This window comes from Andrographis paniculata, unplaced genomic scaffold (assembly GCF_009805555.1).
Source record: "Andrographis paniculata isolate CXL003 unplaced genomic scaffold, ASM980555v1 Contig37END, whole genome shotgun sequence".
NCBI classification, from domain to species: Eukaryota; Viridiplantae; Streptophyta; class Magnoliopsida; order Lamiales; family Acanthaceae; genus Andrographis; species Andrographis paniculata.
In genome coordinates this window covers 5,617,556-5,636,241 of record NW_026137570.1, presented here as the reverse complement: position 1 = coordinate 5,636,241, position 18,686 = coordinate 5,617,556, and the positions used below count along the sequence as shown (strand labels likewise).

The window sequence follows — 18,686 nt, the reverse complement described above, 5'->3', positions numbered from 1 at the left end:
CTTGAGCCAAATCATTAGCTATTCTGTTTTCGGCTCAAGGTATGAATTCCACCACCGCGTCGTCGAAAGTTTGCAACATCCTAACTGCTTCCATTCGAAGATTTCTCATCCTCTCATCTTTGCATTGGAACTCTTCAGTAATCTGCTTCAAAATTAGCTGTGAGTCGCCTTGAACTCTGATCGTCTTAGCCCCCTTTTTATGTAGGATTCTCAATCCAACTAATAAGGCTTCGTATTCTGCCTGATTGTTAGTGAATCCGGGTGTTAATGACCTGGCAACAGTCCACTTTTGCCCCCAGGGACTCTCAATGAATACCCCAGCCCCAGCATTAGTCTGCGTGGTGGACCCGTCGAACTTCAAGATCCAAGGCATCGGACTAATAACAGCTTCCATGCGATTAGCTGTTTGGTCAGCCACCAGACTCGGATGATCTGCTAGAAAATTAGCAACAACCTCTCCCTTAACAGCTTTGACCGGTACATATCGTAGATCGAACGCGGCTAGCTTTACGGCCCATTTTGCTGTTCTTCCCCTTAAAGCTGGCCTGCCTAAAAAGATATCTTAAAATATCGACGTGACATACCACTTCTGTTTCTCTCGGGGCTAAATAATATTCAAGTTACGTACAAGCGTAAATAATGCGAGACATAATTTTTTCATAGGAGTGTACCTTGTCTCCACATCATTCATTACCTTACTGAGGTAAAAAATGGCACGTTCGTTTCTATCGGGAGCTTCTTGCGCCAGTAAGCAACCAACCGTATTCTCAGTGGCGGAAACATACAAGCGCAGAGGTTTGCCTGCTTGCGGCAGCATCAACACTAGTGGATTGGTCATAGCTCGTTTAATGGTTTCGAAAGCCTGATGGTGTAGCGGCTCCCACACGAACTCTTCTGTTTTCCGCAACTTGAGCAGTGTAGAAAAAACTTTAAGCTTGCCTGCAGCGTTCGAGACAAATCTCCGAGAAAATTGACCTGCCCAAGGAATCCTTGAAGTTGTTTCAGATTCTCAGGCGGTCGGGCATTGATGATAGCTTTCGTTTTGTTACTATCCACCTCAATGCCCTTATTATGCACCATGAAACCCAAAATGTTTCTGGAGGCCACTCCGAACGCGCACTTCGCTGGATTCATCTTCAAGTTATAGTGCCTCATTCGTCGGAAGGCTTGCTCGAGATCCACCATATGCTCCGGAAAACTCTTGGATTTCACCACTATGTCGTCGATGTAAACTTCCATTGACTGTCCAATTAAATCGTGGAATATAGCGTTCATTGCTCGCTGGTAAGTCGCTCCAGCATTCTTCAACCCAAACGGCATCACCACCCATTCGTACACTCCAAGGGCTCCTGGGCATCGGAATGCCGTCTTTGCAACATCCTCCTCGGCTATAAAAATCTGATTATAGCCGATCCATAAATGACAAACTCCCGTTCATGGCGGCTGCATCTACTAACATATCGGCAACAGGCATGACGTACTCATCTTTGGGTGTTGCCAGACTCAGATTGCGATAATCGACGCATACCCGTAATTTTCCATTTTTCTTGAGTACGGGAACGACATTGGCTACCCATTCCGGGTAACGACAAGTTCGATTGAATCTTGCTCCCAAAAGCTGCTGGATCTCTTCCTTGATTTTCAGGTATATATCTGGATTGAACCTTCGCGGTGGCTGCTTGTGAGGTTTATATCCAGCTTTTATGGGTAGCCAATGTTCCACTAGTTCTCGAGCCAAGCCTGGCATTTCGTCGTAATCCCAAGTGAAACAGTCCCGGTACTCCTTTATAAGTGTCACCAAAGCAGCTCGATCTTCTGACTTCAACAGCGCGCTAACTTTGGTGATTCGCGGAGATTCATCGGTACTCAGGTCAACATCTCCCAGTGGATCCTGGGCCTGGAACGGTGGATAGGTTTTATGCACAGGCGACGGTAATTCCACTTCACCAGTACTTTCCTTGGACAGATCCGGACCGTTGGTGCATTTTCCTCTAAGTTGTTCCGCTTCTTTCTCGGGGTCTGCTCCAGTCGGCTCTGGACGTTGCGTAACAAAGCCTGTTTCGGGCGGCTTAGGGTTTTCCAAGGGGCCAACTCTAGACGGCTCCGAACTCGCTACAGACCCTGTTTCGAATCGCTTATTGCCTTCTGTGGAACCTGCTCTGAACGGCTCTGTATTTGTAATAGAGCCTGTTCCGGGCGGCTCAAATTGAGTTTCGGCGCATTCGAAATTCATCATAATCTTCTTCATTCATAGGCCGTGGATCGGCCCTCGCTTGAATTCTGAATTGATTATCGCTAAACACGCATTCATAATTTCCCTCGTTAGGCATGGAGGCGATTACTTCAGACAACGGGATCATCTTCGAATAATAGAAAGTTGCATCTACAGCTGTAACTTCCGCTGCGAATGGGTCTTTCTCCGCCTCCACTTCTTGAACCTCATCGGCATCCCAGAACAGCAGCTTCTGATGCAAAGTTGACGGTACACACTCGCAAGCGTGAATCCAGTCTCGCCCCAATAATGCCGCATATGAAGGACGACTGTCTATTATTACGAACGCTGAAGACCACTTCTTGGTGCCTACTTGTACCTCCATATTAGCGATTCCTGCCGGTTTATACGAGTTTCCCATGAAATCCGTAGCTCGCACCAAAGTTGGTATTAAATCATCCCTTGTCTTCCCTAACTTTCTGAACGACCGAAATGGCATTACATTGGCAAATGCACCGCCGTCTATCAGTACCCTGCCTACTGGTTGTCCTTCCATTAAAGATCGCACGTATAAGGGTTTTACGTGTTTATTTTGCCCGGATCCAATCCGATCAAACGTGACCGTTGTCACTACCTCGTTCCATTCTGCCACTGGTTCTTCATCTACAGTCACTCCCTCATAATTCTGCTCCCCTTCTGGAGCTTTAAAATCAGATGGCAATACCCCCACAACCGATAGCTGACCACCTTCAGCATTACACTCCTTCGATTGTGTAGTTTTCGGTTACCCATCGGCGTTGCCAGTTTGGAGTTGGTCCGGCTTTTGGAGTAGAGAAAATTAGGCGAGGTTGTAACTCTTGGTTTTCTTGAGGTCTCTCATTCTGCTTACGGGTTTCCGAGGCTTTTTCACCTTGACTTGTTGCTTGCTGAATTTCCGATTCAATTCTCTTGCCTTTAGACCCTGCGCTTTTCTAGTTTGGTTGAACACCTTCAGCTTCCAACTTAGCCTGTAGTCGTCTCCTTTGTGCTCTTCTTTTCTGGGAACGTGTCAGGTCACCCATTGCCCTCCTGGAATTTGTCTCTGGCACATTAACAGTCCATTTCTCCGAATCTACGGCTGACAGAGGTTTCCGTGTCTTTCTTGGAGTAATAGTAATCTGATCGGCAGATATAATGGTCCAGACTCGTTTCCCACTAGCAACTTTCACTTCAGCCACCGTAGCATCCGGCTTAATAGTGGAGTCTGGAGCTGTGGCTTTATTTATCATAGCATGACGCTCCCGAACTTCCTGGGCATTCGGAATTGTCACTTTCAGATTAGGGCTCATTTCTACGACCCTAGGCTCCTTATTTCCAACATTTCCATTAGGCGTCTTTCTAAAAGACAACCTATTGAACACTGAACCCCGTTGTGGAATTCTGGGCCCGAGTCATTCATGAACCGATTGCCGAACCGGTTGCTTTCCTTTGTTCTGTCCCTTGAGACCTCTTGTAGATATGGTATTGATGGATGGTGCAGGAAACGGATTCGCATCCACCTGCATACTCTTTTCTGCTAGCTTCAGTCTACCCTCGTCTAAAGCCTTCTGAATTGTGTTTCGTAGGTACGTACAATTGGCGGTAGCATGTGTATAACTCCCATGCCACTTGCAATACACTTTCCCTTTCAATTCCTCTGGTGACGGCACTCGCTGCCCGTCTCGAGTTTGATTTGTTTGTCCTTCAGCAGATGATCAAAAATATGTTCTACTTTAGACACATCGAAGGTATACTACATGCCTCCGACCTCTTTACCTTTTGTAGGTTTTAATGCCGAACAAGAGTAAGTTTTTCCTTTCAACAAATCAGCCGCTAGCACATCTTGTTCCTCACCACAGTCTTCGTCGGCTGAACTTTCCTCATCGGCACAGTAAGTTATTCATGTTTTTCCATATTTTTTCCGCCTACCTACAGCAGCATCCCGTCTTTCTCGAATGAGCTTTTCTGCCCTCATTGCGAGTGCACTTAAATGCGAACAATCCTGGAAATCCTGAACTCCCAACCGGTCTCGAAGATCTGATCACATATTATCCACTGCCATCGCGGTTGCCTGCTGTTCAGGTATCTGCACTGTGCACCAAGTCTTAGCTTGTCGAAATCTCTCCAAAAATTGTGCCACAGGCTCATCATATCCCTGTTTTACAGCTACCAGATGGGATATCGTAGTTTCCACCGGTGGCGCATAAAAACGGTCGTGAAACAGCCTCTCCAGATCCGACCAAGACTGAACAGTACATGGAGCTAACGATGTATACCACGAAAATGCCGTACCCATCAGAGACAAAGAAAACAATTGTAAATAATACCAATCATTTACTCCCAAATCTCCGCACTGAGCTGTAAACTTCCCGATATGCTCTATCGTTGATCTCTCATCTTCGTCTGAGAACAGTGAAAAATCCGGTGCTTTATTTCGAACGGGCAACGGCATCATCTCAGTTACCCAAGCTGGGTAGGGTCTTTGATACACCGGTCGCTCTTCGAATTTCATTCGCGGGAAAGCTCTTCGGATACTTTCCATTAGAATATCCGTATCTATTAATGGTCGGGCTTCCTGCTGATTAGGAATCAGTGGCTGCCCTCCTGGTCCCCAAGCTTGACTAACCATTCCTCCTTGAGGGACAGCGGCATAAGGAGCCTGCTGCGCCCATGGCGGTGGAGGTGCGTTCCAAGCAGGCTGTCCTGCGACCTGCCCTGACAACGCTGTTCCTGGAGGGGCTCCGTAGACGCCGCTTCCTGCGACATTTTGTCCTACCACCATTTGAGGGCCACCACCTCCGCTGGTTTGCCCTCCTTGCAAGCGTTGGAGAATCATTACATCGCCGAACTGCAACCCTGCTCCACCCGTCGGTCCCTTAGGTGATCCAGCGTTTCCTTGAACCCAGTTAGAACCGACGTTTCCTGTGAGAGGTGGAATCCCTCCAGCATATGGAGTTATCCCTCTCGGTCCTCCATATGTGTTTCCTGTAATTCCAGAATTCTGGATTCCACTATCCGCTGCTCGGCGTTCTTCTTCCCGAATCTGAAACGCTTCATTCCTTACAGTTGGCCGGATCACATCAGCCAATTGCCTGGAAATTTCATACGCGATGTCTCCGATTCCAGCCTGAATACACTGATTCACTTCTCTGCGCACCATGGTCACCATCGTCTCGGTCGACGATAATTCCTCATCTCTCCTCAGCCCTAGGATGCGGCTTCCACTGGGATGAACCGGCGTTCCAGTTCCAGTAAATCCTGCACCCTGATTCTGATTGTCCATAGCGATCACTTTACCGCTGCGAAGTTGCATATATGAATACGAACCCGACTTGGTCCCACTGGGTGTGCCAATTGTTGGATCCTAAAATTTGGAGATTCCAAGAATGTTCGTCGATTTGTCAGTATGGGTTCCGGAAGTACTCCAGAGAGCCAATCCGTCGTCGGGCAATGCGAATTTCACATGATTACTGAACTAAACTACGATTAACTACGGAAAACGAGTAAATAAATTGCAGAAAGTATATAATCGGAATTAAATTACATAAACGAAAATAAAACAAGGAGGAAAAATATGAAAAGATGCGATTTGTTCTATTGTGCGCGTGTGTGTTGTGTTTCTTTTTCCTAATTATAGTTCTAGGCTAGAATAACCACTTCTCCCACTAACAGGTGGGGTTACAATTATTCTTCCACTGATTTCTACCTCTCTTAACCACCAAGTAACCTCTTTCCATCAATTCCCAGCGGCTTCCATTGCTCCTGGACCGGGTTCCATTCGTCTTGATCATCTTCCATCGTTCCTGGATCAAGTTTCATTCGCTTTGGATCTCTTCCATTGCCTTCAGATCAGACCTGCAGCCTACCCTGATTCGTTTCCATCATACTACCAGCCGGTCTACGGGAATGTGTTCCCAACAGCCTTGAGTTACATGGAACCCTCACTCTTCATGGTCTTCCATTAGTATCATGAGGTTGCCGATTCAAAGTTGATGGAGCTTGTCGTCCGAAGGTCTATGGAAGTCATATCTTTTTGCTCCATGGAAGGTCCGCAGCATGATGGAAGTCCTTACCTTCGACATTAAAACCCTTTTGGACTTGGGGTCCAACAAAATTATATATCGTTATAAAATCATAGTGTCATTAAAAAGACTAAACAATTAATATGTATTTGAAAAAATAACACCTATTTATATAGTCTTCGGATTTTGTCTCTTACAGGGAGGGCCCTAGGTTAGGGAGGCCCGGTCCAATGTAAATGAATGTTCCTATCAATTATTTATGTTATATATATAGTTATTATATATAAAATTTATTTGATTTATTTGAAATTAAAAGAAATATAATTCGATGGTGTGAGATTATTTTGTAATGTTAAAGTTTAGATTCTATTTCATAAGGTTACCAAATTTTGGAATTGTCTTTAATGCTAATATTGCATGAAAAATATTAGAAAATAATTATTTTATTTAATTATTAATTCTTTTATTATAAATAAAGAATATTATATATATATATATTTAGGAGCATGTTTTTTTGCCATGACCCTAGAAAGTTCGAACCAACCCTGGTCTGATAGGGGAGGTTTCGCGCTCAATTGCTGCATCATTGATTTTTTATTCTGTTGGCCTGGAAAATACTTTTCGGCTTAAAACTTCTCGTCGGGAGTATTGGTGGGTTCTCGGGCAACTCAATACGAATCCCCGGTGGTATGCGATAAATTTAAGAACAAATCACACAAAAATAATCAAAAGAAAAGACGGCGCAAACGAGTTGTAATGATTCAAGATCGATTCAACATTATTCTAAAAAAACCAAAAGAAGAAAAAATGCAACGAAAATGTATAGAAGACAAAAAAGACGAAATGGGCCGAACAATTGTGTTTCTCAATGGAGGAAATAGGCATGTAGAAAACAAGACAGAAATTCTCTACAATCATACTATAGAACGATTCAAGGGAAACAAGATGGATGCTTGTTGTCCCAACTATTCTCAATAAAAAGGATAATTTTGCGGATTGAGATGTGGTGTCGTTTCACCCGGATGCTCATCATATTTATCATTCTTCAAAATTTTATACCGTGAGAATATCAAATAATTATCGAAATATAAAATTCTATATCAAAATAATTTATCAGAATTAATTCAATAATCAATCAAAATAAATTCGATAATCACGACAATCTTATTGAAATAAATTCAATAATCAATAATAATTTATCGAAATTAATTCGATAATCAAAATATCAAAATCAATTTATCAAAATAATTTTGATAATCACAACAATGTTTTTTATCGAAATAAATTCAACAATTTTTTATCGAAATAAATTTGACAATTTTTTATCGAAATAAATTTGATAATCAATTTATCAAAATAATTTTGAAAATCACAACAATTTTATCGTAATAAATTCGATAATCAATTTATCAAAATAATTTTAATAAACACAATAATTTTATCGAATTTAATAATTTTATCGAAATAAATTCGATAATCAATTTATCAAGAATAAATTTGATAATCACAATAATTTTATCGAATTTAATAATTTTATCGAAATAAATTCTATAATCAATTTATCAAAAAAATTTGATAATTTATTTATCAAATAAATTCGATAATCACAATAACTTTATCGAAATAAATTCGATAATCACATCGAGTCGAGGTAGAACCTCTTTCCATAAAAACGAATACGCCCCGGTAGTGCCTCCGGTTCGTGGCGTAACGTTCCCAAAGATAAAACAACGTTCGTCTCCGAATTAGGTGACACCCCAATATTTCGGAGCTCCAGCGAACTAAAATAAGGGGACTGAAGCTATGTCAGGAAGCTAGACAATGATAGATTCCGGAGCTTACCGGAAAACTCGCCGGAAATTAAGTGGGGTGGAGAGTATTAGAGAGGAAGAACTCATTTTGGTGTTGTCTGTTGGAATAGTGAAAGTAGCCTTATATAGGCACTCCAACCTTAGGAGTGTTTAATTCCGAGTCGAAACCGTCGATGTTTAATGGCCGGTAACCGCCAGTCATAAACACCAACTTTAATTCCGGTCATAAACACCAATTTAATTCTGATCATAAACACCAAATTTAATTCCGGTCATAAATATATTATTTAAATTTCAAATAATTATTTATCATATATGCATGTAATTATCTGGTCCAGACAGGTGGCACGCGTGTCTGTGATTTACCGGCATTTATATGCCTAACCACACTATCAATAACCACCATACAACCCACATGCATTTTTATTCACTGAATAAGCGATTTCCGAAATTATGAATTTAATTTAAAATTAAATTCCATCGATTAAATAATTAACCGATTTTCCAACATAACCATCATACTCAATGCTCTCCATTAATCACCCATATCATAATTCATCATTGTAACGGTTGCGCCACTACTTTCACTTATTCATTGATCAATTAATGGCCGTACAAACTCTTCATAAAAATGAGATTAATAGCCAATTAACCTATGTAATCTACACACTTTTTTTCCATCAAACAAAGCCCTCCATGATCATCTATTGGGCCAAGCCATCACTTTAATGGATTGCTTGGTGATCGGCTAGAAATCTTCGGAATCGGCCCGCTTTTATTGATAGAATTTTTTGTGTGACAACACGTTCATTACATTTTTTTATATCAAGCTGGTGTTTATATTATATTTGTGTATATGCGTGCCCCAATTTTTCTTATTGCAAAAGAGAATTATAATTCCTTTCAAACTAATATATAGATAGATACATAAGATTTTTTATTTTTGTTTTAATAGATTTGAAAAAATTTTGATTTAAGTTTTAAATGTATGATACTAGAACTTAAAGTTTGGTGGCAAGAGAAACAAACCTAAGTCCTCTCCATTATTACAGAGTCCATGATGCCTTGCGATTGTTTTAAATTTTCTTCTGCAACAAATTTCAGGTGTGTTTGTTTGGGGAATTTTACCCCAAATTTACTATTCGTCTAATTTCTTTTTTAAAATATCAAATTAAATATATTTTTTTTATTGTTATATTATATTAAAAATTAATTTTACATTCAAAATATCATATCAATACTTATTTATATCACATCATACATCTATTTTAATTTCAAATCTCAATTCAAAATCTAAACTACCAAACAAACACACTCTTATTTGATTCTAGAGCTGACAAAAACTAACTGACACGACAAGCCGACAAGAAATAATTAAGTTTGGGTCAAAGATTTGAGTTATACGGGTTGACACGAATCCGATACAATAATAAACGGATCGGGTTAGGGTTGAGACTCTCAACTCGAACCCGACACGATAACTCGATTATAATATATTAATATTGATTAATATATTTATTATATATGTAAAATAATCATAATTTATTGATTTTCTCATAAATTAATTTAAACTAAGTTCAATTTTAAATAATTCAATCTAATTTACGCTCAAACCAATAAAATTAACATAATACGATAACACAACAAAAACTTATTTAATTTGAATCAAGAAATTCGACTTACTTATGTATACTGGTCAACTCGAACCCGACACGATAATAAACTAGTCAACACGAATCCGACACGATAATAAACGGATTGGGTTAAAGTTGAGTAATTTAACCCGTTTAAAGTATTCAACTCGACATAAATTCAGACACGAATTGACTCATTGCTAGCTAGCTCTGTTTGATTCCTTTAATCTCTCCAAATTAACGATGGCGTGCGTACGTACATGCACACAATCTTGTGCGTGTGTAGGTTTTTGGTCTCAAAACTCAACTCAACTATGAAGAAGTGAAGAGGAGCGTGGAGTGGAGAGAAAGTGATTCTAATTGGCATCTATATGTGCATCATCATCGTCGTCGTCATCATCAAATGAGGAACAGAATTAATTCACAGAATACAGTTCCTTGCTTGCTTTCCTTCCAGGTTGGAGGCTGGAGGTTGGACGCGTGCCCCCCTTCCCTTCCTCATTTTTTTATCCTCTAATCTAATCTTTGATTGATTAACTAATTAACTCATTTGCGTGAGCCGTGACCTATCAAAATCCGGGGATTTCTCTACGCAAGCTAGCTAGCTAGACGAGACGACGCACATGCGTGTGATCTGCCCACTGCCACACCGCATCAGTCGATCCACCTATCCATCTATTGTCGTTTATGAGATCCATCTCGAAAATTTTCTCTTCTCCTTTCTACAACTATGATAGTGATCCATGATCTACAGTGCCTATGACGTCATGCTTATGAGAAATCTGTTTTTGATTTTTGTTTTTCCTTTGGGAGGTAGTCGGTGCCGGAGCCGGTAGCTGTCGAGGTTAGGGCATCGCTTTGAGTTTGCAGCTGAGGTTACCTTTGACCCCACCGCAACAGTTGAAGGTATCCTTCCTTTTCTTTTCCTTTTTTTTTTTTTTTTTTTTTTTAATACAGTATTTATTTCATTTTGCTATTTTCAAATCTTTTCTGCAAATCTTTTATATATTTATTTATTGTTGGGTCTATTAATTGTTCTCTCAAACAGTACAGATCTGTCTCTTCAAATTTCGATCTTTTTCGTCTTTCGACCGCCTTTTTCTTCAACGCCTCCTCTTGGAAACAGGCCGTCGCTTCTTATCTCAGCTATTGTATATATAGTTGCAGAGCTACGCGAAACCGATCCTTCAACTCTACCTATTTCATATTTGATCTCCCGTACGCTGTCCCATTCCGATCGTCTCTTTCCATTTCACCCTCTCAATCGGTATCATTTTCTCTCCGTTCTCCTTTATTTTTACTATTTGGTCTGCCCTTTTATTTAGCCCGCTCTATTTTCTTAATGTTTATGTTTTTTGATATTATTATTTATTGTCGGCATCTTTCTTAGTTTCTATTTATTTTGGGGCATGTTTCAGTGCTTGATACCTTTAAGAGATGCTTTTACATTGAACTGATTGTGGGTGTTCAATTTCGGGGTGCTGTTTTTATTCTCTTCTTTTTCTTTTTTTTTTTTTCAATCTCAAACTCCATAGGATATGTGGTTATTGGAAATGTCAACAATCTGCCTTTCCCCCTTGTGGAAATGCTATTCTAAGCTTATTTTTCACTAGTTCTACCCTGGCTTACAAATCTTTGGTGTTTGGGAATCCTAGCTACTGAATGGGCCCTTCTTTATCTTCTGTTCCAATACGGGTGGAAGCATAAATCCTTCTGTTAAATTTAGGCATATTCTTTGAGAAGCGCATCCATTGAGTGACTGAAGTTTGCAATGAGAAATTATATTCTGATTAGTTTAGTCAATTCATAATGCATTTGATTTTGCAGGTGTTTAGCAATAACTCCAAAAATCTTGAAGCATGTACAAAGAAGGAACCTCAGGTTTCTGCTTCAACCATGGCTTCTATTATCCTCAATATATTGGTACAGGTTGGGTTTTCTATATTGCACGCTGTTCATTGCTTGATTGGCAATTTTTTGTCATGTTTTATTAAATAAGTTCCTTTGGCACTTGTAGGATACGAATCAACTGAGGACTGGGAGGACCAGCATAAGGTTTTGAGTTTGGATGGTCAAGATTTTCAGTTTACTGTGAGTCCCTTGGCTTGTCTGCTAGATTTTCTGTTTCACATTTCTACCTATTGAATGCGGTTCACATTTGGCAGGCTTCATCAAATGAAATTCTACCATATGTATATTATGCTCCTGACTATGGATATTCTCAGTCTCTTTACAACCCCTACAATCCATGTATACCTGGTGCCTCTATGGGAGTGGATGGCTCATTTGTGGCACCCCAACAAAGTTACACATATCTCCCATATGATAATCTTGGCACGGCACCTGGATATGCAGCCATGATTCTTCAGCCCAGACCTGATATTACTGCCAATGGGACAATAAATTCATCTGTTTATGATACTGCTGGATTTGTCTATAAAGCTAATGCTCCAGCTGCTAAAAACTCTCAGAAATCTACTGCCCGTGTATTTGAAGGAAGTAGAAGCAGTGCTGGATTTGGCAAGCAATCCGTGCCAAGTCGACCATGGTCACCATACATACAGGTGAAAGGCTCTATTATGAAATACTGCATTGGTGTTCATACAATGAGTTTACACTATTGTAAGATATATCTATTAAATTTTCCTTAAATTATTTTTTTAATACTGTATGCAAACATCTGTATCACAATCTTGTCTTTAGGCTAGAAGTTCTCAAGGCACAGAAAACAAATTAAATGAGGAGATTCTTTCTGGTAATGGTCAATCAAAGGTTTCTTTGCCCTCGAAAATTGGATCATTTGATACTGGATTGAGCAATCATGCCCAGGCTTCACCAGCATATAAAGCTGTCCGAAAGTTCTATGGCAGAGTTCCAAATGATGCAAAAGTTAGCCAAGATTCACTGAGTGAACAGAATCAGGGATATGACATGTACAAACATACGAACAAGTTTGTGGTTAAAGCCTACACTTCAAGGGCGGGGACTACTGATGCACAAGGAAACATCACTATCTATATGGATCAGTATAATAAAGTTGATTTCCCTCTTGTATATACAAATGCCAAAAAAGCCAAGTTTTTTGTGATTAAATCGTATAGCGAGGATGATGTGCACAAGAGTATCAAATATAATGTGTGGTCATCCACTCCTAATGGTAACCGGAAGCTTAATGCTGCATATGAAGATGCACAGAGGATAGCTGCAGGAGATTCACAAGGGTGCCCCATTTTTCTCATGTTTTCTGTAAGTAACTTGTCTAAATTGGCGATGTTAATGGGAAAAAAATCCTACAATGTTGCTTTGATCTGTGTTCTAGTCTATATTCTTTCCTTATTTAACCTCCTGCTTTTTTGGTTTGTTCAAATGTTCTGAACTTTAGGTCAATTCTAGTGGCCAGTTTTGTGGTGTTGCAGAGATGACTGGGACTGTGGATCCACACAAAGACATGGATTTCTGGCAGCAGGATAAATGGAATGGTAGCTTTCCCGTGAAGTGGCACATCATAAAGGATGTTCCAAACCCCAAATTTCGGCACATCATACTAGAGAATAATGAGAACAAGCCCGTGACTAATAGCAGAGACACACAAGAGGTAGTCTTCAATATACACATTATATAAAAGCATATATAATGAGAGTATATATTAGGTATGTTCTTTGACTTGTCAATTTAAATGGCTTGTTTTTTATTCCATCAACCTGATCCCTTTCTGTCAGTAGGGTGGTGAGGATCCATGCCTAGTGTGCTTTTAATTGTTAATTGTTTGTTAAGTAGTGTAATGTTTTTATTTGGCTTTTTGTTTTTTAGCTGAATACCATTCATTCAAGTTTCTTGTGGTTAGTTTTGAATTCTCTTGTATTATTTTGGCCATATGAAGTTTAGGATATGCCTGTTGTAACTTGGGGGATTCACTTGTTTACAGATAAGCTACAAGAAAGGTTTGGAGATGCTACACATATTCCAGAATTATCCCTTTAAGACATCCTTGATGGATGATTTCATGTACTATGAAAGTAGGCAGCGTATCCTGCACGAAGAGAGAGCCAAGCTACAAATGAGGAGTTCTTCAGTGCAAAACTGCACTCCTCACTTGGACTCCGCTAGAAAGTGTGGTTTCACTTCTGTTCAAAATATTAAAGATAGCAAGCAGCATGAAGACAACAATTTGAGTAGTGTGAGTGCTGCAGTCAATTCCCCGTCAAAAGGGCAAGTATCTTTAGATCCTGTTAGGAGCACAGGAATGGGAAGGGATGGTGTTTCCAAAGAGACTGTACCCACTGATGCAGATGAACTACAAATTGGTTTGATGAAGATTAACTCAGAAGTCCCTGAGGAACCATACTTGTTGCCTGCTGCTGAAGAGAGTGAGCTTGTTGAAGTTGTCACCATAGGGTCTATGTTGGTGAGAGTTAATGAAGCCAAATCTTCTGGCTCCGGGTTGGTGGGAGGTCAAGACTAGAGCCATGATGGTGCTGGATGAGATAACATTTCATTGTACTGGATAAAGAAAGTTGATATTTATATTTGTGGTCGGCAACAATGTACTGCTGTGCTGTGCTGTGCTGTGCTGGTGGGTTTTGAGCCTTTGAGCTACATACATGGTGACTGGTGAGTGTTGTTTTGGCCCCTGTTTTTGAGGGACAAGGGTGCGAAGGCATGTGTTACTTTCTTGTTTGTATTGGACTACTGTCCTGGTATGGTATGGTATGGTTTGGTTTGGTTTGGTTGGATTTGTTTGATTGGATGGACTAGGAGTTTGGGTTGCCTTTTTGAGTGCTTTCCAATTCAATCTGTCGAGTTGTTGGTAATGGATGAAAGCAGTCTGTGAAGGCAGGCAATGGAATTGAATTAATTTTGTTCAAGAGGGGATCAAATTTATCACATTTCCTTGATGCATTTTTCTGACTTTTGCCTTTAAGCATACAAGGGATTTCAGGTTTTCTTGCTATACTCGACACAGAGTAAAAACACAAGGCACAACTTGTGTTGTGTATTATATATATAGGTATAGATAGATGTGCCACAACAATGTAGCCTCAACATCTGCTGTTGTTTGATGATTGTCCTTGGGATCTCCTCGAACTATGCTGCTGCTGTAGCTGAAGGTCATTAAAGTTGTTGCTGATGCTGCTGCTGTTGTCGTCTTCCTCTTCAAACATAAGATTTGGTGGAGAAGCAGGCGTTGGTGGCTGGTGGTGGTGGTGGTGGTGGTGGTGGGGTGACTTGGAGGAGTTGGTAGAGACAACGGGGGCTCTACAAAGTGGGCAAGTTGAGTTGTTCTGGAGCCAGTGGTGGATGCAATCCATGTGGAAAATGTGCTTGCATGATGGCACCTGCACCACCTCCTCTTTCTCCTCATACTCTCCCAAGCACACACAGCACCTATCACTCTCACCATAGGAGGAGGTCATAAGTACAATGTAAGAAGAACAAGGGGAGGATGTAAATGTTATTACATATCCTCATGTTGGCATTATAACAATAATTCAATCTCAAAGACCAGCACAAGCAGACAGCATATTCATTGTAAACAATTCTGGTGAAAGAAAGAAAGAAAGCAAAAGAAACTGATGAGTTTATAATAATATATCATGAAAAGAGTGCGTTCTTTGTTAGTGGGTGGAATCATATGTCCTTGTCTCAACCCAGCCACTTTCAGGTCTCCATAATAATAATAATAAAAGTGCCAATATTCTTATAACCAGCCACACAATCACAATCACAATCAGGATCGTCCATTTCCCAAGGAAGGCCTACCATTTACTTACAAGCATTCCTCCTTCTATGATCATCTTCTACTACTACTCTACTGTTACTGCATGATTCTTTCCTCCATAAATATGATTAATGAATGCACCATTTGGAGTAACAAACAGCCAAGCAAGTACGGAAACAATTAACAACTTACTGTGTATCCTGTCTCTTCATATATTCATCAAACAAAACTGCACACAGCTTGATCTTCACATCTTTCATATCACTGCCAGGAGAAGGCTGCACCACCACCCGTGCCACCGAGAAAAATAAAGATAAAAATCCACAAATTAATTCCTCTATCCATGATCATCAACCATACAGATAGAAAGGCAAATAAAAACCAGAATAGCAAAAGCATGATTAACTTTCTAGATAAAGGCCAAGCTAGAGTTTATTACCGCTGTGATGTTCACATCGTTTATAGTCCTCGGAAGAACTGGTGGATATGCCGATGTGCCAGAGGCTCTTCTCTTGAGGTAAAATAAGTAGAACAGGAGAATAAGAATGATTGCAAAGAGTATGGGAATTGAAAATATGAATGCCTGGTATAGCTTCAGCTGAATTGCTTCTGAGTATTGGTGAGGAGGGCTTGGAGCCTGTGGAAAACCCATCTATCCGTGTTCTGTGAAAACTACATAAGGCCCATACTTAACTTGCAAGAATTTCAACACAGATCGAGGCACTTACTAATTGAATTCTCCTGCCTGTATTTATGAAGCCTCTCAACTGTCAGAGAGTAGAGGTGGTGAGGGTTGGGGGTCTGTTAAAGGATATTTTAGAGGCTCATTAAGTGTCACATTGTGATATATACAATAAACAATTTACAATATGCCTGTAAAGAACTTTTCATGGGTACACCTGCAAATAACTTTAGAGATCAAGCAATATATTCTTTGTGGGAATAGACAACCCCACTAACACCATGGCCCCATTAAAATCATGTATCCTAATCCCTTCAAATCTCCTCTAAAAAACTAATGACAAAAGCAATAATTGCTTTAGCTGACAGGTAAAGATTAAAATCATTTGATGTGCGCACACTTGAATCGACTTCATGGGAAGAAACATGCTTCTTATCACATTAAAACACTCCAACCACTAGGGTAAAACTTCACATGTCAAGGAACAAAGCAATATTATACATACCCTTTATTTAAATCTTACTCGATAATCAACAACTAAACCAGAGATCTTTAGTAAGATAATTCAGAGACATAAGGTTACTATTCTTACAAAACGACAGAATATATAATATATATCCCCATAGAAGAATTCAAGATTATCAGCCCACCATGAAAAGGCATTAGAAGACAAAGTGACAAAGGATTCCTCATTGCTAATGATATATTTGCATCCAAAACACATACAGAAAAAACTGCAAGCAGACTTAAAAGCAGCTCCTCAACTTTCTCAATTAATAAAGAAGAAAACATACACAAGAAAAGGATTATATATATATATATATATATCTATCTATATATAATTATGTATACTATGCAATCCTTACTTTCTATTAAAAGAAACCGCCATTTTTTTCGTACAAAACATTACATTCAACTACTAATTTACTAAAAAACCAAAACACAAATTCAGGATCAGCCCATCTCTAAAGCATATTCAGCAATTGGTTGACCCTCAGCAAGTACCTCCGTCAAACAAATTTTTTGAAGTTCCCCAAGACTTTCTAACAGAAACTGAGTAAACTAATACCTCCAATATTGATGTGGCATCTCCCTTTGATATCCTTGTAGAAGGTGAACAAGATGGACCGCCTGGGACCAAACCAGTTCATCCAGCCTCTGCCAAAGCTGAGTGTGGCATGGCCATAATTGGCGGATGCTGGGCGATTGTCTACACCCAGCAAGTGCAAAAGGGAGAGACTTTGTCCGAGCATGTATAATCAGAGTAATGATACAAGGACTCTGGTAGAATTAGAGTAAAAGTACTGAGATAATCCCTTTTGTATATGTGTATCATTCGGTATCAGCATTGAGTGCATAGCTTTTCTTTTCCTTAAAAGAGTTTCTTTTCCCTGAGATATCCTAACGGACACATTCTGCGTGGGGAGGACACCAATTTAAATTTAAAATGGAGAAAACATACCGACATCCACACCTCTTTTCAATGATGTGCGTAAGGAAGTAAGAGTAAACAGGTTGCTACGCAGACAAATAGTAAAATAATTAATCCATACTTCACCTTGCCTTGAGAAAAAGGAAACTGAAAAGGAAGAAATTAAATTATAACTCTTAGAGAGAAAAGAACTAACATTTAGCAACAAACATGTGATACCCAAAACTACAAATTTGTCAAAAGTCTACCGAGGAGTTAGAATGTGTAGGAAGGAGATTGGGTAGGATTAGAAAAGAGAAGATGTGGTGATTCAGGTAGTTAGAAAATCTTTTGTATAAAAAACAAATGCATTAGACCAGAGAGTTTCAATATTCATTAGCAAATACGTAACATATGGTCACCATCCATTGGTAAAACTTCTCTTGACAACTCTTAGACAGCACAGTGCCACAACATATTCAAGAACCTTCATAAGCCAGCCATTCAAGTAGTGCAAGTAAATTCAATATGTCTGCAATCTTACGGTACCACATACACAACCAGGATGTCAATTATTCCGTTTGAAAAACCTGAAAATAGCCCTAACATGAACATGTAAAAGTTGTGTGGAGATATTACCATCGGACCTGATGCTTAGGTCCTCCACTCCTACACTGAGGAGTTGACAGAGTGATCAAGCATTAAGTCTCTTTCCAGCAATTTGAACGCCAATACCATGGCACCCTCTGTTTTTCCAATTTCTTAAAAGCTCTCCAATAACTGTACAATAAAAAGTCTGCCTTTCGTAATTAAAAGAGACATATATATATATATATATATATATATTGCTATTCAATATATCAAATTTGCGGACAGCAACATCATCAATTCCTATGACTACTCACCTCAAGATCATCAAAACCAAAATCAAATCCGAAAAAGAAAAAAAAAATCCTTCAAAACCAAGAACACATTCAAAGCTGTCAGCAATGTATTATATTCACCATTATGAATCTCCTCAGCAACTCAACCTTGCCATTCCTGCAAAAAGCTATCAGCAATGTATTATGTATTTCATAGTATCAGAATTGCCGCCTTATACCGGCAGACATCAAGAGCAACCCCCCAACCAGTCCAAAGCCTCTCTCTCTCTATGTCTCTCTCATCAACATACCCA

General features: G+C 39.7%; 2 protein-coding genes across 7 annotated transcripts; one reads left to right on the top strand and one right to left on the bottom strand.

Annotated features, from left to right (window-relative positions):
* The first annotated feature begins 10,013 nt into the window (after nucleotides 1-10,013).
* LOC127250453 (YTH domain-containing protein ECT2-like) lies at nucleotides 10,014-14,432 on the top strand. Of its 4 annotated transcripts, XM_051273751.1 has the most exons (9): nucleotides 10,014-10,168; nucleotides 10,515-10,603; nucleotides 10,751-10,964; nucleotides 11,525-11,626; nucleotides 11,715-11,788; nucleotides 11,863-12,261; nucleotides 12,401-12,943; nucleotides 13,080-13,292; nucleotides 13,623-14,432. In XM_051273751.1, the coding sequence occupies exons 4-9, from the start codon at nucleotides 11,557-11,559 to the stop codon at nucleotides 14,157-14,159; spliced, it is 1,836 nt and encodes a 611-aa protein (XP_051129708.1). In that variant the 5' UTR covers nucleotides 10,014-10,168; nucleotides 10,515-10,603; nucleotides 10,751-10,964; nucleotides 11,525-11,556; the 3' UTR covers nucleotides 14,160-14,432. The 4 variants fall into 4 exon arrangements, with proteins under 4 accessions (XP_051129708.1, XP_051129709.1, XP_051129706.1 ...); XM_051273752.1 differs by lacking the exon at nucleotides 10,751-10,964; XM_051273749.1 differs by lacking the exon at nucleotides 10,014-10,168 and having other exon boundaries at nucleotides 10,175-10,603.
* Nucleotides 14,433-14,574: 142 nt separating this feature from the next.
* LOC127250454 (probable E3 ubiquitin-protein ligase RHA4A) lies at nucleotides 14,575-18,681 on the bottom strand. 3 transcript variants are annotated; one of them, XM_051273753.1, is made up of 5 exons: nucleotides 18,415-18,681; nucleotides 18,149-18,289; nucleotides 15,856-17,513; nucleotides 15,609-15,694; nucleotides 14,575-15,090 (listed from the first exon to the last, which is right to left on the bottom strand). In XM_051273753.1, the coding sequence occupies exons 3-5, from the start codon at nucleotides 16,066-16,068 to the stop codon at nucleotides 14,694-14,696; spliced, it is 696 nt and encodes a 231-aa protein (XP_051129710.1). In that variant the 5' UTR covers nucleotides 16,069-17,513; nucleotides 18,149-18,289; nucleotides 18,415-18,681; the 3' UTR covers nucleotides 14,575-14,693. The 3 variants fall into 3 exon arrangements, with proteins under 3 accessions (XP_051129710.1, XP_051129711.1, XP_051129712.1); XM_051273754.1 differs by having other exon boundaries at nucleotides 18,514-18,681; XM_051273755.1 differs by having other exon boundaries at nucleotides 14,575-15,082; nucleotides 18,415-18,673.
* Nucleotides 18,682-18,686: the final 5 nt, after the last annotated feature.